At 42.4% G+C, this 17,876-nt stretch overlaps 2 protein-coding genes across 3 annotated transcripts in view; one reads left to right on the forward strand and one right to left on the reverse strand.

Moving 5' to 3' along the window:
- NDUFA9 (NADH:ubiquinone oxidoreductase subunit A9) overlaps nt 1-520 on the reverse strand; it is a 19,993-nt gene extending 19,473 nt beyond the window's left edge. The window contains exon 1 of one of the 2 annotated variants that reach the window (XM_009675400.2): nt 386-520. In XM_009675400.2, coding sequence (XP_009673695.1) covers nt 386-446 — 61 coding nt within the window. In that variant the 5' untranslated portion in view covers nt 447-520. The remainder of the gene's footprint in view (nt 1-385) is intronic. The other variant, XM_009675402.2, reaches the window with a different exon arrangement.
- On the forward strand, nt 509-16,902 carry AKAP3 (A-kinase anchoring protein 3). Its single transcript, XM_009675399.2, has 5 exons — nt 509-793; nt 7,116-7,209; nt 7,652-7,744; nt 12,338-14,503; nt 15,360-16,902. Exons 3-5 carry the CDS (start codon nt 7,652-7,654, stop codon nt 15,513-15,515), a joined length of 2,415 nt encoding a protein of 804 aa, XP_009673694.2. The 5' UTR covers nt 509-793; nt 7,116-7,209; the 3' UTR covers nt 15,516-16,902.
- Nucleotides 16,903-17,876: the final 974 nt, after the last annotated feature.

A 17,876-nucleotide genomic window follows, 5' to 3' on the forward strand; every position in this document is an offset into this window, starting at 1 on the left:
AACGCAACTCCGTGAGCTCCCTCATCCTGCTCTACCCGGAAGGGGGTGCAGTCAGACAAAAGCGGCCCACGGGCATAGGCTGACACTGCACCGTGCAGCCTAGTGCGCCCTGCTTTCTCCCAAAGCGAAGCATAACACACAGAGGCGGGCAGACACGGAGCTGTCAAACACCCCCGCGCGGTGGCAAGCGGGGCAGCGCGCCCCGGGGCCGCCACCAAACATTTTAGGCAGCGCCCACCGGCCTGTCCTGGCCTGTCCCGGGCCGCCGAGGCGGGAAAGCGTAAGGGCAACCTGGCTCCCAGTGCTACCGCAAGCAGAAGAGGCACAGCGACTAGGAACGAGACGCGGCATCCCGCGAACCGCTCTCAGCGGCGGTGACACTCACCTGCCCTTGGCAACAACAACAGGCTACGGGGAGGTCGGCAGCAGCGCACTGCAACCGCCATCTTGCCTTACCCACAAGCCCTCACGCCGGACGGAATGCAGGCAGGGCCAAACCTGCCCGAACACGCATGCGCAGGAGAAATCTGCTCGGCGGGAAAGGTGGCGGGGGGAGAGGCGTCTGCCAGGAACAGGCCTGTGCAGAATCCCAGGGTCCGTATCGGCACTGCGCATGGGCACAAAGTGGCAGCCGCGGAACGTGCCGCCCGGACTCGACGGTTGGGCGCAGGCCCGCCCTCTCCTCTGCGGTGCGGCTGTTAGCACCGCCCGCTGCCTTGCGCCTCTGCCCGCTTTGGCGCCGCCTGACAGGGTGCCTGTAGTGAGTGGTTCAGGCCGGATTTATGAAGGACAGGTGGGTTTAGACTCACAGCTCTGGAGAAGGGAGGGTTTTAGAAGGACCCAAGAGAGATTAATTTCAGTGCGAGTGTGACCCCCAGCTCCTGCTGGTGCAGTTATTCATCTCTCTAGAGGAACTGCTGTTTTTCAGGTGCTTGTACCAGCATCTGAATGCCAGTCCAGTGGGAAATGAGACAAGTCCAACAATTAAATGACAGTAACTTTTGGCCACTGCTGAGCTGGACTTAAATTTTAAAACATTTTCATTATTTATGCCTTGAATTATCTGGCCTCATTAAATTAGCCTTAAATGGGGATTAAACAATTATGTTAATTTGTTATATTGCCTATCTTCTACAGATATCCGTCCGCTCTAAAATTCTTCACTCCTTCTGTCATCCTAGGTCTTCAGCATTTCAGTGAGTTTTTTTATTCCCCTCAGCAAGTGCTGCTGTTAATGTTGCATCGTAACCACACACACACACAGGATGCTTTAAATCTACCACTTGCACTACTACAGCCTCGTTTTTCCCATGGATTCCCTTTGCCTTTTAGTCTACATTGAATACAAATAGCCATTCTTTTGTAACCTGGATTACGCCACTGTAGCCAGTGCTTGTATTCACCAAAATATTTCCAAAATGTGAACACAATAAGAGGTAGAACAGAGAATATTTCTGATACTAAAGCCAATTTGGTGCAAATTCTAAAACACTTGTTCGATTTTAGCTCAACTGCCGACACAAGTCTTAAGTTCTGTGTGGCATAAAGCCAGAGCTGTGGCATAACAGGTGACTCATGGATGTGGGCAAAAATCTAGATTTGCTGTGAACACTGGCCAGCTCCAGTTCCCAGCCACAACACACTTTTTTTCTTTGGCTTGTAAGACAGATGCACAGCAACCGAGATGTTATCATCTCTTTTGCTGGTTCCTAGGAATCACAGGAGCAGGCTCCTTCCACCTCCTGACCCCAAACTACCTTTGCACCGTTTTTCACTTCACCTTCATCATGCCTGACAATCTCACCACAGCTCTTCTGAGTAAAACAACCTGCCCCACCCCTTCAGCAAATCTTGTCAGTACTGCTTTCTTTAGATATGCTGCAAAAAAGCTTTCAAGATCTACAAATATGATGAGTACTCATGAAAAGGAGTGGGAAGTTAACAAGCGGAACTGGATACCCATCCTCTTTTCAGAAATGGTGAAGACCTACTTAAAAGTTAATATCTAATTCCTGTATCTCTCATGGCTGTTTTGTTCTTGATGTAACCTGAGTCAGAACCTCTTACTGCAGAGACTTGGCCCTCATTTATTTTGTACAGTGCCATACATATCCATGGGAAGGGAATATGCAACAAATTGTAAGATTGGGCTAGAAGGAGAATAGATTTAGGCTAAGGCAATAGTCTATAAATCAGGAGATGTGTCTTCTGTTCCAGGTTTGCCACCAACTTTGGCTGTAATTTTAGGAGAGATGATTCAGAATTCTGTGGTTTCCATTCTTTATTTCTAAAAGAACACTTTGCTATTTCAACGGTGCTGTTCTGGGAATAATATGTACTAGCTGACCAGAGATGCTCAGTGATGCAGTCATAAAGTAGGTAATGGATACATCCAACTTGTTACAGCTCCAACTACCAGTTAACTAGATTAAATGAGCAATTTACAGAAAGCTGGATTTGATTTTAAAACAATTTAGAACACTAAAGTGCTGATTAGTGGCTATCTTGCTGAATTTGAAACCCGGAGAAATTAGAGCCAAACATCTAAAAGCAGCCTCAGGGCTACTGAACACCTGAAATGTGTGAGGATTTGCTAAAAGCTACGTGGGTGTTTCTGGCCTCTCTCAGCTCTCCCACTTCAGGCAAAAGGCAGGCTAGTTGCAAATGCTAGCTTTAACAAACGGCATGCCTCAGTTTCCACGGGCCCCTGCACCCTTGGTCTCCTGGTGGCCTTGCTGTTGCCGTGGAAACACTGGTGTCCCCAGACGCATTGTGATGTCACTGCTTTCTAGCTGGAGCAGAATAAGAGGGAGATCACAGAGTCTCTCTGTTGAGAAAAACTTAACAACTTGGTTATAAAACCATTCTTTAAAAGCTCTCTGGGCCCAACGCACCTATGCCGCTGAGGTAGGAAAGTCCAATCAATTATTTGTTTTACAAATGCTGACCGTGCAAGGCTTAAAAGGTGACACAGACAAAGCTTTCTTATGGGCCCACTCAAAGCCAGGTGAATCACAGATTGCTTTATGCATGTGAGAGAAAAATGAGACCATGAATTACTGACTCAAGAGTCCATTTGCCATCTGGTTTCACCATCTTTTGAATTTGTCTGGGTGGCTCTGCAGCTTAAGAAACCCCTGTGAAATAGTTTTAGATTATTTGCTTCTGAATCTTTCCTTCCCCATATAGTCTCCCTTGTTCCTAATCTGGCTTTTGTGAAAGAGCATGTGAAGAACAGCAGGCAGACACTCTCCTTCCTTTGAAGAACTGCAGGCAGATTATTCCCCTTCCTTTGCAATTCTACCTGCCTCTTCTGATGGGTTTCTCTGCTGAAGTGTTTGGATGGCTTAGTCTGGCAGTCAGGAGGAAGGCAGTCATTATGGAGGAAGACAGGAAGTACCTCCGCTATGTACATGCTGTGTTGCATCTATTTCATTTGTTAATGCCTATAAATTTAAAGTGTTTGAGTTGTAAGATGTCATGTAACTTTCCCAAAGTATGCTGCAATTAAAGCATCTCAAAAATCAGAATGAAGGCCTTTCTGAGCGCAGGAAAACAGATGCACGCTGTTGAGATCTTTGTGTGACAGGGTTTTTCCTGTGATGCTACTTATAAACTTGACTTAGATTAAGCTTGGCTATTTACTGTAGATGGCAGATGGGGTGACAAAATTGTCAGTGGATCAAGCACAGAGCTGGAACTCAGGAGACCTGGGATGCCTTCTCAGTTCTGCTGCTGGTCAGCTCTGTGACTTCTGGAAGTCACGTCACCTTCTCATGTCTCCGCTTCCCCATCTATAAAGAGGAATAATGATACCTCATTTGTGAAACACTTTGAAATTTGATAATGAAAAGCACTATATTAGACCAATGTATTGATTTTATTGTTATTGGTTAGCTTTACTTCCAATAGGTAGCATATTTTTTAAGTTAAAATCCCAATCCTACACCTTCCTCTATTTATATAGAATTCTAACTTTTATAATACCTATTTTGATTTTTTTTCTTAATTTTTTGTTATTACTAGGATGGTGTTACTGTTTCCTTTAGTCTTGTAAGAATGGTAACCTAATTTATCCTAGTTTCCTTAAGAATTATCTTTCTTGTAATATACAACAGTAAATAAGTGAGAAAAAACAATGTAACTACTTGCATAAGAGCCACATAAACCTAATATTTTAGCACTGACTAAAATAAAGATAAACTAAAAGCTAGAGCCAGCTAAATGCAGCTTCAGCTGAAAATGTCGATAGATATAGAACACTGAGACTGAAAGTGCCATGGCAAGAGGAAGCTGAGGGTGTACCACAAGCACATCTCCTGGAACTCAGTGCAAAGTACAGAAGCAATCTGAGATACCCACAACATCCTTAGACCCTAGATGTGATTTTGTGGCTACTTTGCTCCAATGGTAACTGCAGGCAAAGCAGTGCACACCTATGGCATCTCTCCTGCCAGAACTACCAGTCCTGGTAGTTGAAACCTGTGCTGTCCTGGACCCCACTCAGCACATCTGACCCAGTGTCCAAGTCCACTACCCTCTGACCAGGTACTTTTAGATATTCCACAGTCAGAGGGTTTAATATTCAGTACTAGATTTCCTTATTTGAAGTTATTTGATGTTATTTGGGATTTTGACTTAGCAGAGTGATACAGCAACATACTTAAGTTATAATACAGGTAGAAATTACACTTAGCAGAGTATAGTAATTGGAGTATACAGCTGAATCATGATACAAATGTGTTTCTCATTATGGGTCTCCCCATCATGACTCTTGGTGTCCTAATCATTGGGAAGTGTTGAAAACAGCTCCAGCCTGTTCTTCTCTTCAAAGTTCTTTTTACTCTTTATTTGATTTCTATACTCTATTTTAGGCTGAGACACATATTTACCCTCCACATGTTGGTCTGGCTAACTCACACATTTGCACTCTTTTGATTAACTAAGGGATGAACAGTTATACAGCTGTTTGATTCACTCAGCTAATACAGCCTTTTGTCTGGAACAAAGGCCACCATTTGGTCCCCCGCAGCTTTATTTGCAACAGCACTGGTCAGTTGCTCCATACATTCTTCCCTGAGCTTCATGAGCACATAGTCCTTGCATATCTCTTCAGAGCCTTTTTTCCACTGTAGAGGGTTCATTAATTGGTCTCACCCAGCAAGACATCCCTGGGGCTTCCCATTCTCATCTATCCTTTTGCTGAATTGCACTGATAGAATTGTTTTTCTCCATCCCCTTTGCTCTCTAGCAAGGCAGGCTTCGTTTCACTATGTACTGGGTGTAATGAATTGAGCTGTTTTCCTTCTAATTTAAAGGGACACAATCAACTTGAAACTTGGTCGTTTGCAAAGCAAGTGAAAAAAAAGAATTATAGGTACCATATCTGTTCTTGAGTCTTCCTAATGGTTTTTTAATCTGAATTGTAAGCATTTTCTCCCATCTCTAGCAATATGGAACACCCCAAAAAAGAAGGAAAGTAGACAAGAAGAAAACATTGAAAAAGTCATAAAAATATATGTCAAAAGCACAAAGTATATCATAGACAATTCAAATTCCCCTTGTGACTATGATTAGTAATCTTAGATGTTTTTGTACCATTATATAAATGAAAAACATTTGTGGACAAGAGAACAACCAAGTAGTGCACAACCTTCCTCTAAAACCGTAGCTAAACCTTTTTAGCAAAATTAACGCAATTTCTGCAGTAGTAGTGGTGCAGACTGGAAATTGGGTGGCATTTTTGGATGCTTTTAAAAGCTGAAATTTAATGAATGCAGCAGGATAAGACAGCGTGTGTTTTATTGGATGCTCTTTCAAACCTAAACATTTACTGAAGTGCACTTGGTGAATAGGCCCATTGAAATCAAAGGAAAAATTCACAAATTGTAATATTAACCTTCTGCATAACTTTGCAGAATTTGGAGCATAAAGAACTTTGGACTCCAGCTCTTTCTCAACATTAATGAATAATACTAGTGATATAATGTCTATCCAGTTAATTATTTTCTGATTTTGGTTTGTGCTTCCCCATTCTTTGTTTATGCGTTCCCCATCCTTTCCCCATTCTTCCCGTTACGGAGATTGACTGGTTGCAGAGCCAGAGAGAGCTCTGTAAAATGGATCGTTTTACTCCTGGAGGCGAGAAAGAACACAACTGGACAGTAAGAAATGTGACTTTTTAAATTATTTTGCATATACATTTGCATGTAGAAAAGTTACCCAAGAAAATAGGAAAAGAAGAGCCGGTCTGTTTAAATATTTTTAAGAAAGTCACACTTTTTCATCGGTACATTTGCTAAAAAAACTGAACACTCTGCACTGAAATACGAAATACAGTATCAAATGTTTGCATGTGTGTAACAACTTTTGATCCTTCTCATTGCTTTATTCAAGTTCTGTCCTCCCTTGAATGTAGGAAGGTCTCTGTCACGTATGATAGTTGGTACTGCCTTGCAATACGGAGTTTGTTGTCTAAATAAGGGAAAGTAAAAATTGTCAGTTTCTTCTACTGTAAATTGGGTAAGCACATGCAGAGACCTGAGACTTAGAATTCCTCATCTGATGTATGCATGTTATCTAATCAGCCAAAGTTAACCACTGCATGCTTTTCCAGACCGTAAAGGGGTTGCTCACTGCTTAACTTTGGAGTCGACCTCTTTCTCAACGTTAATTACTATTAGTAGTGATATAATGTCTATTCAGTTAATCATATTCTGATTTTGGTTTATGCTTCCCCATTCTTCTTTGTTTATGTGTTCCCCATCCTTCCTCTATTCTTCCTATTACAGAGTTGCTTCTATGGAAAATACAGAGAACAGAGACATTCTCTGGAGAAAGACGGGCATATGGTATTGGGGCAAAGGTATTTTACACAGAATGAAAGGCAGTTGGTATTTGGCGAGAATTGACAGGTTCTTATTTTGCTCACTTTCTCTTTTTGACAATCCTAAGTTATAATTTTAGCATCTAAGGAGATTTAGAAGGTCTGATAATGTTGCTACATTTTATTTATATTGTTCTCAGATACATTGTGACATTCTTAGTAAATTAAAGTGTAGCAAAAGTAGAGTGCTAGCATTGCCATTTCACGAAACAATTTTTCTCCATTTTAGACTCTGATTTTATATGGCTGCCTACAGGAGTTATTCTTGGAAATTGTGAGGAATATCACAACCTTTCAGACTTTCACAGGTATCCTAGGAAAAGGTAAGTTATTTCAAAAACTTACTTTAATTACAGCTCACCTCCAAAAGAAGCAGGGAACATTTTCTAGAGTTAAGACATTAAATTATAACTTTCTACTCCTTTCAAAATCAATGTGTAATATACTCAGCTTCATGAATTTTCAAAATTTGCAGGCTTACCCTACAAAAGCATCCTTTATTTTTGATACTTGTATTTTTATTCAGACAGAAATTATTAGAAGACCTTCATTTTCCCTGTAAGATCCCAGTTTCAGTTTGAGTCTGTCCCATCTATCCAAACCTATTGTTCCATAAATGCAAACAAAGGATAACATTATCAGATGAAATCCTGACTTCTCCAGTGAAAATTTGAAAACTTATTTCCATAATTCACCACACACTATAAACCCTTCTTTTTCTTCTATATCTGTGCCTTTCTAAGATTTTTATTTTTTTACTCACAGATGTCTGAAAATATTGACTGGTTGCAGAGCCAGAGAGAGCTCTGTAAAATGGATCGTTTTACTCCTGGAGGCGAGAAAGAACACAACTGGACAGTAAGAAATGTGACTTTTTAAATTATTTTGCATATACATTTGCATGTAGAAAAGTTACCCAAGAAAATAGGAAAAGAAGAGCCGGTCTGTTTAAATATTTTTAAGAAAGTCACACTTTTTCATCGGTACATTTGCTAAAAAAACTGAACACTCTGCACTGAAATACGAAATACAGTATCAAATGTTTGCATGTGTGTAACAACTTTTGATCCTTCTCATTGCTTTATTCAAGTTCTGTCCTCCCTTGAATGTAGGAAGGTCTCTGTCACGTATGATAGTTGGTACTGCCTTGCAATACGGAGTTTGTTGTCTAAATAAGGGAAAGTAAAAATTGTCAGTTTCTTCTACTGTAAATTGGGTAAGCACATGCAGAGACCTGAGACTTAGAATTCCTCATCTGATGTATGCATGTTATCTAATCAGCCAAAGTTAACCACTGCATGCTTTTCCAGACCGTAAAGGGGTTGTTCAGCGCTTCTTGTTATCCGTGGCACAAGCTAGGAGTTTTTGCATTAATTTTTAGTGTGTAAAACCAAACAAAGTCATCTAGATTCTTACTGGGGTAACTATAAAGGTTTATTTCCTGTATGTGAGGGCTTGGATGTCAAAAGGGACTACTTTCAGAAGCATGCATACTTCAGTTTGTGTTCTCTGTGCAGCTGTGGCATAATCCGCATCTTTACTGAACACTTTTTTGGGGTTTTGCTTTGACAGTGCCAATTTTCTATTTCTTCAGATTCATGCAGCCGCATACCCTGAGATTATCAAAAAATCTGAGGTTTGCTTAACTTCCAAATACTGATACAAAGATAGATACAAAAATTTGCAAAATCACAGAATCACAGAATGGTTGAGGTTGGAAGGGACCTCTGGAGATCATCTCGGCCAACCTCCCTGCTCAAGCAGGGACCTCTAGAGCATATTGCCCAGGATCATGTCCAGGCGGCTTTTGAATATCTCCAGGGAAAGAGACTCCACTACCTCTGTGGGCCACCTGTCCCAATGATCTGTCACCCTCACAGTGAAGAAGTTTTTCCCCAGGTTTAGGTGGGACTTCCCGTGGTTCAGTTTCTGCCCATTGCCTCTTGTCCTGTTGCTGGGCACCACGGAGAAGAGGCTGGCCTCATCCTCTTGACACTCCCCCTGCAGATACTTGTACACGTTGATGAGATCGCCTCTCAATCTTCTCTTCTCCAGGCTGAACAGGCCCAGCTCTTGCAGTCTTTCTGCATAGGAGAGGTGCTCCAGTCCCCTCACCATCTTTGTAGCCCTCCGCTGGACTCCCTCCAGTAGGGCCATGTCTCTCTTGGACTGGGGAGCCCAGAACTGGACACAGCACTCCAGGAGAGGCCTCCCCAGGGCTGAGTAGAGGCACAGGATCACCTCCCTCGACCTGCTGGCAACACTCTGCCTAATGCACCCCAGGATGCCATTGGCCTTCTTGGCCATAAGGGCACTTTGCTGACTCATGGTTAACTTGTCCACCAGGACTCCCAGGTCCTTCTCTGCAGAGCTGCTTTCCAGCAGGTCAACCCCCAGCCTGTCCTGGTGCATGGGATTATTCCTGCCTAGGGGCAGGACCCTGCACTTGCCTTTGTTGAACTTCAGGAGGTTCCCCTCTGCCCAGCTCTCCAGCCTGCCCAGATCCCTCTGAATGGCAGCACAGTCTTCTGGTGTGTCAGCCGCTCCCCCCAGTTTAGTATCCTCAGCCAACTTGCTGAGAGTGCGCTCTGACCCTTCCTCCAGGTCATTGAGGATTATATTGAACAAGACTGGACCCAGGACTGACCCCTGGGGGACACCACTAGCTACAGGCCTCCAACTAGACTTTGTGCCACTGACCACAACTCTCTGAGCTCTGTCATCCAGCCAGTTCTCAATCCACCTCACTCTCCATTCATCTAGCCGTACATCACGAGCTTACCTATGAGGATGTGATGGGAGACAGTGTTGAAAGGCTTGCTGAAGTCCAGGCAGACAACATCCGCTGCTCTCCCCTCATCTACCCAGCCAGTCATTCCATCTGAGAAGGCTATCAGATTGGTCCAGCATGATTTCCCTTTGGTGAATCCATGCTGACTCCTCCTGATCACCTTCTTGTCCTCCACATGCTTAGTGAGGACCTCCAGGAGGAGCTCTGTTGCATCACCTTTCCCGGGATGGAGGGGAGGCTGACAGGCCTGGAGTTTCCTGGCTCCTCCTTCTTGCCCTTTTTGAAGACTGGCGTGACGTTAGCGCTCTTCCAGTCCTCAGGCACCTCTCCTGTTCTCCAGGACCTTTCCAAGAGGATGGAGAGGTGGCCTAGCAATAACATCTGCCATCTCCCTCAGCACTTGTGGGTGCATCCTGTCAGGGCCCATGGATTTGTGGATGTCAAGTTTGGCCAAAAGATCTCTAACCTGATCCTCCTTGGCCAAGGGAAAGTCTTCCTTTCTCCAGACTTCCTCTCTTGTCCCCAGGGTCTGGGTTTCCTGAGGACTGGCCTTAGCAGTGAAGACTGAAGCAAAGGCAGCATTCAATAACTCTGCCTTCTCTATATCCTTTGTTACCAGGGCACCCGCCCCATTCAGCAGCGGGCCCACGTTTTCCCTAGTCTTCCTTTTGCTACTGATGTGTTTGAAGAAGCCCTTCTTGTTGTCCTTGACATCTCTTGCCAGATTTAATTCCAACTGGGCCTTAGCCTTCCTTGTCGCATCCCTGCACATTCTGACAATATATTCCTATATTCCTCCCAAGTGGCCTGTCCCCTTTGCCGCATTCTGTGTACTTCCTTCTTCTGTTGGAGTTTTGTCAGGAGTTCCTTGCTCATCCATGCAGGTCTCCTGCCCACTTTGCCAGACTTCTTCCTCAGAGGGATGCACCGATCTTGAGCCTGGAGGAGGTGACGCTTGAATATGAACCAGCTTTCTTGGACCCCTCTTCCTTCTAGGGCCCTACCCCGTGAGATTCCTCTAAGTAGGTCCCTGAAGAGGCCAAAGTTAGCCCTCCCGAAGTCCAGCGTTGCAATCCTACTCATTGCCCTGCTCCTTCCTCACAGGATCCTGAACTCCACCATCTCACGGTCCCTGCAGCCAAGGCTGCCCCCAACCTTCACCTCTCCAACTAGACCTTCTTTGTTTATTAGTACAAGGTCTAGCAGCGCAACTCTCCTCGTTGGCGTCTCCACCACCTGGGTCAAGAAATTATCATCAGTCCTCTGCAGGAACCTCCTGTTTTACAATGCTCTGTATTGTAGATTGTTTGCAATGGCTTTAGAGTGAAACTAGATACGGTATAACTGGAAAATTTCATTTCTGAGTAGAAATTAAAGAAGAAAGAATAGGTGAGAAGAAAAAGAAGTAGAAATAAAAAGAAGGGGCCACAGACAAAATAATTTTGTTTCCACTGAATCTTTATGTTAGGCTCAGGTTTCAGCTTGCAGTATTTATACCTTTTACAAAAGATGGAAAAGAAGACAGAGTGAAGGGAGACGGTCTGAGAAAGTAGGAGGAAGGAGATAGCTATATTCAGAGGAGTCACTAGAAGAGCAGAGATGAGAAGATAAAATGGAAAGCTGTAGAGGAGTGCAGTTCTTTACCCTTTGTTCACCAGTGTATGCCAGGGTAAATCAAAAATCTGTACAATATTCAAACAGTCTGGTAGACACACAAATCCATACCTTATAACACAGAAACATAAGGAGGAAGGTAATCATTTCTGGCACAGCCACAGCGTGGGAGGTTCCTAGCTGAACACACAACTGTCCACTGAAGGATATGTCATACATGCAGACCGTCCCAGGTAGCAGGAGTAGGCCATTAAGACCAGGTAGAAGGACCCAGGTATGGTTTAATGCCAGTCTGAAGAAACTGACGCTTTCAGGCTGTAAGGAGTAGCACAGCTGTAAGCGTCACACGTCTGATATTGCGGCCAGCTCTCTATGCTGAATTCTAGGTGGCTGGGAGTTCCTTAAATCAAGGAGACCGCCATTAAATCATCCCTGCCATTCTGCAGTTACATGTTCTACATGTTCAGAAAATAAAAATACTGAGAAACTGTCCCTAAATTCTCTCACTGTTCTGGGCTTTTTCTGTCACTCTTTTCTATTGAAACATGTTAATCCTCCACTTTTGCTGTAGAAAGATATACAGGAGGAACAGTTGGCTGACTGTACATTGATTGTAAGGAGCAACAACAGCACAGAGGGGTAGGGGGTCAGAGTCTATGTTTTTAATCTAACATAAAATTAGAAGTATCCACAATAATGGGTCCCCAACAAGGCCTGTGAGATAGCTGTAGCCATCACTCATAGAGCAACAGTAGCCCTCAACAGAAACAATAAGAAAAGCTTTAGCAGCATGATGGCAAAAACACCAAGGCTTTGTCTATATTAGTATTTACATAGTTTCCGTCACTTGTGGAGCTAGTTTGTATCATTGATATCATACTACTGATGCCAATACACATACTGATTCTTCTGTAATCATTAAGACCGGTCAGAATTTCATCAGGTACTCACACATAATTCCTTGACATGGGAAGAGCCTTTGTACCAAGGGTCACATAGACTGAGTAATGAATCATTATGCATTTACTTTTTGTTTTATTCCTCAGACAGATTCAGCAAAAGTTTTCAAACAAATTACATCTGATCCACTCAAAATCTTGAGCTGGCTTCGAAAAGATCTTGAAAGATGTGCACTCAGCATTCAGGATGTACTGAAGACTGCTGAGCAACAAAAGGGTGATGGAAACTCAAGAGAAACATCTACTGGGGGGCAGAGCTTCCAACAGCGTAGTGTATCACCAGGAGGAGTCAGTGTGTATGGTGAACATATTAGTGTGGATGTCAGATCCAACACTGGGTCACCAGATTTTCACTTTGAGGTGAAAACCACTTCAAAGGAGCCAAAGGACACAGATGATCAGGCTACTACTATAGAAGGCAACCAAGGGTTAGATGAGGTTTCCTTTTATGCTGACAAACTCTCTAACCTTGTCATTGCAATGGCACATAAAGAGATTAGTGAAAAGTTAGATAATCCTGACTCGTGTATACACAAGACACGTTTCGCTGTTCTTGGAGAACCTGGTCACAAATCTGTTGGAGTAGGTACAAATGAAGATAAAAGTAATCCATCAGAGAATGCTACTCATGTCAATATGAAAGAAACTAAATATGAAGAGAATCCACCTTCCAAGAAAGCATTTTTTTATGAAGAAATAAGACAGTCTTCCAATAGAAATGAGCCTATCCAGGAAAACAAAAAATGCAATCACACAAAACGGTTTGGCCAAGATGAATTTACAAATACTTTAAGCAAAGGAATACTAAATTATGCCAATAATGTGGTTTCAGACATGATGGTCTCAGTTATGAAAACCATGAAAGGTCAGGCAAATGAGTCAAATATAGCTTGCGTTGTGCTGAAAAATGTGTTACTGAAACACTCTAAGGCAATAGTTTCAGACTTCATTGACTCCTGTATGAAAAACTTACATGATGTAACAGGCAAACTCTTGACTAATTCAGATTTTGCTTCTTCAGTGAAGCAGACTCTATTCACCGTAGGAAGTCGCAAGACTGCAGAAATTGTACAAGCAATGTTGAATCATTTGCATTCTAGCTTAATGGCGCAAAAACCTGGAGGAGATAGATCTCAGTCTCAAAGTCTATCATATGCATCTATGAAAACAGGTTTAAGAACAGCAGATGCAAGGGCTCAGAATTTGAGGTTTGCAGCAACAAAAGCTGAAACATTGCCAAAAGAAAAAGAAATGACCTGTGCAGAAGTAGTGGGTAACCACATCATTAAGCAAGGGCTTACCCTCTGGCATGAAAACCAAAAACAGTGCAGTCAGTGCTCAAAATCACAATCAGGAAGGGAAGTCAGAACAAGATCGCCAGACAACGTGCCCTGGAGTTCAGAAATTCAGGATGTTGAAGACAGGTCAGCAGATTCATGGGCAGAACGCTTGATTGTGACTGCATTATTGCTGTTACAGTATCATCTAATCCAGCAGGAGAATGCTGACAAGAAAGCAACAGAAGGTAACCATACTAGCAAATCAGGTCCCACTGCCTTTGGGCTCTTGTTAGAGGAGTCCTATGGTCCTACCTTCCAACAATCTTCAGAAAAAAGTCAGGATTCATCGAATGAAGCTGAAGAGTCAGATTCACAGAAGTCTGACGCTGAAAGGCAGAAGCCTGAAAGTGGCATGTCCAGTGCTATGTTAATGCTCGTCCAGAAGTTAATAAATGAAACTGTATGCAAAATAGAAGGTCAGCCTGGAAATCCAGTCATGGATGATATGAACCAGAATTCTGTCAAAAGTGCTGAGGGACATATTAGCCTTTCAGATGTTGAGCAGTCCTGTGAAGAGGCCATGTCTGGACTGACTAAAATATTTACTGATCAGCTTGACCTAAGTGGAAAAGAGAGGAGCAGTGCACAATTTATTGACAATCTGGTGGATACAGTGACAAAGCTGAGTCTTATGGTAGCTAAATACAGCAACCCTGAGTCATCTCCGGCAGAGAGAGGGAACAGGGAAGATGTCACAGGATCAGTAGGCTCTAAAGGCACGGGAACTGCTGACTCTGTAGTTGGGTCCAGTGAAGAAACGACATCAGGTCACAGGGTAGTAGTGATTAATCAGAATCCTTCTGAAAACATATATAACAAACAGGTCCGAGCACTCTTGCAGTGGATGGTTGCCTCTCAGACAGACATGCCTGTGCTGTACTTCTTGGATGATGATGAGGAGTTCCTGGATAAGGTAAGTAGGACAGAAATTGGAATGGGATTGGACTCAGTTGTCAGGTTCATTCTCCCAACCTCAAATCTTACAGTCTTTCAGGGAAGAAAAAGCTTTTTCTCAAGAAAATCTTTTCTAGATATTTCTCTTTTTAAGTGAGTGCCTGGAGTAGCAATGTGGTAAAGTTAATGCTACTCTCTTGTTACAAGGTAGTCAACTTTTAGGAATTAGAGATGTAAAAAAATATATGTACATCTAATTCAGTACAAAGGTAGTTCAAAATTATAAGCTACTTTTTCCACTAATCTGATGGGTCTAATTTTAAAGGTAACAAATACATTTCCTTTCAACATTTATTCCATAAAGATGTTTACATTCATAACTGTTTTAATAGCAATACCATTTAATAAAGAAATACTAATATTATAAACATTATGAATTGTTCACAAACGTTTTTGCCTGTGTTACTGAATTGCTATGAATTCTGAATATCAAAATAATTCAGAATCCAAAAATTACTTTTCACTCTATATTCTCTCTTTCTATATGTATATTTTTTTTCAACTTGAACAATGAAGAGCATCCTGAGTTGTGTTTGGAGTCATTTCCCCTTTACTGATGACCTAGCAAACCGCAGATCTTCACCTGCTCTAATTGTTTCTAGTGTGGCAGATTTTTAAGAGTCCTGCCATAGAGAGTATAAGCCTCCAAAAAGAGAATGTGACTGAGATGCACCTTCTACATCACCATCCCCCCACCTCCCCACACACACATGCACACAGCACACTCCTCTTCAGTTCATCTTAAAAATAATCAACCTTAGCAGGACTTCTGGTATATCACACTTGTATTTTATTGTGTTTCTGTTTTTCCACAGCTTCAGAAACTATCATCAATAGCAGTGGAGAAGGGATACAAAGTTGGAGAAATTATACAAGCAATGCTGAAATATGAGAAGGAAAGGCAGTCTGGTGAGGCTCTGGGGAATGCTGATAGGTTGCCAGTCCTGGACTGGCTGCTTAATAACCTGTGAGCAGAGCCGTTGTCTCTCATGTCCTCCCCAGCAGCATGATGCTGGCCGGCCAAGCACAGATTTTTGATACCAGCCAAGCACCTAGCAGAACACCATCATTTCAGACTCGTGAATTCACCCATGATTTGGAGGAGCTGATATTAATTGTACTACCCCTGCTGAGCAAGCATATGAATTAAAAAAAGCATACGAAGTACCTCAGGAAATCTGTCTGAAAAATTTTGGTCGTAAACTCCCTTTTACCTGCCTCCACAAAGCAAAGTTGTGGCTGCCTCCACCACAGAGTTCCTGTCCTTCCTGAGTATCTTTCTTGAGGCGGAGTTTGGCCTGGTACAGAGGGACCTAAGTTCTTTACCCAGAGTTTTAAACATGCCTGCAGTCAAGTCTGATAGATACAGAGTGGTTACCAGGTTTGAGTCTCCCCTGCAAAACATTGAACACGATACAGCTTGCTTCTTTCTCCATTTATAGGACAACTGCCTATGAATGGAAAGAGAAAGTGGGAACATCCAAGGAAGAGCCAACTCCTTGCTTTCTGGAGTGACTCAGAGATCGTAACAAACAAGCCTATCAGCCATGCAATCTGTTCAATCCCTGTTTCCCAGCAAGCACTATAGTTTTAGCATTCCTCAAAGTTAGCTCAGTATCACAAAGCATGTGCAAGTGTGAGATTCTTTTCTAAGCATGTACAAAACCAAGTTTGATGTTCTATAGTGCATAGTCTGTTCTTCAGAAACCCGTACAGCCATCAGATGACTGCGAGAATTTCCATATAAATTTACTCTGCTTCACTGCAAGTTACATCAGAAAAATCAGAGGGATCCAGGGAAAGCATGTTGTGACATAAACTTTGGGACTGGAGATTGAGAGTGATTTTATATAACATGGAAAAAGGAGAGAATAGTATGCTATTGAAATTTCCAGATAACGTTAATTAGAAAAAGACAAATATTGCCACTGAGGGTATAGACTATGACCCAGAAAAATCATAAACATGGGTAAAAAATATCAGGAGAGACTTAATTTAGAAAAATACAGAGCAGAGCAGAAAAATAATCTGAAACACAAATATGCAGTGGAAAGCCAGGAAAACAGCACTGAAAGAGACCTAGGAATGTCAGTGAAGAATAAGTGAAATGTGTTTTCAACATGCAGTATTATTCAGAGGTAAAGAGACTGTTGTTAAGACCTGACTTAATAAGGTGCAAGGGTACAAGTGTCCTCAGTTGTACGCTTCTACAAGATTGCTCCTTGACTAACAAATCTGCTCCAAGAAACTGCTTTAACAGAAAAATACGGAAACAATGGAGTGAATTTAGAAGACACAAAGTGACTAATGGGCTATAAATGTGATTTTTTAAAATAATTAAATATATCTACATGGTTTACAAGATGACTGAATGGACATATCACATAAAGTCTGCATGTGCAAGAGATCTGTAAATATTACAGCAAGAAAGGAATATATTTAGAAATGTACAAGGAGGCATAACTAAGATAACAGAGGTAAAGCAATTACCCCTAAGTAATCATCATTAGCCCTCATCAAGATTTATACCTGTGCACTTGACAGCTGATATTGGCCAGTCATTTGTGTTACTTTATGAACACTTATACAGTGAGTATGTATGCATTAATGTTACAAAGGTCAGTGAATTGAGTACTCAGCATACCCTTCTGATCCTTGCAGCCTATTGAATGGATTTTGAATGCATTAAATGCCCAAGTTTGATCTTGTTTGCAGTAGTGTAAATCTGGAATGACTCCGCTGAATTCAGTAAACCAAATGGTTCTCTGTATCTTAAAGGGCATTTGTGATAGAAGTAGGACTGTAGTGGGGAGGTACTATGAGTCAAGTCCAGTGACCTGGGCTATAACTTCCCAGATGGCTCAGCTCCCTGCCTGGGCAGATTTTGCCAATCCAGTATTTCACAGCAGGAGACTGGCATGGCTCATGCCAGTAGTGCTGCTGTGTTTTCCACCACTGGAGGCCCTCAAAGAAGATCCTGCCAACAGAACCCAATTGTCCAGCATGGCTTCTCTGTGTTTATGCTGGTGCAGCCCTCCATCAATTTTTTTCCCTGTGTTCATAAGATACAATCACAGAAGAAAAACACCTCAGGTAACAAAATTGCTTTCATAGTGAGCAGGAAAAATCTCATGAGGAAAAACACTCTGCACAGCTGGAGGACCACACAGATCAGCCTCATTTGCCAGAGTATAGCCAGTGATCTCATTTGAGTGCATGATGTAGTTAAAACAGGGAGGTCTCATTAAAGCTTGCTTTGGATAGGGAAATAATATCAACAGTGGGGAGAAGTGGAAGGATTGGTTTACTCTGTGGCTATCATCTCAACAGAG

This window comes from Struthio camelus, chromosome 1 (assembly GCF_040807025.1).
Source record: "Struthio camelus isolate bStrCam1 chromosome 1, bStrCam1.hap1, whole genome shotgun sequence".
NCBI classification, from domain to species: Eukaryota; Metazoa; Chordata; class Aves; order Struthioniformes; family Struthionidae; genus Struthio; species Struthio camelus.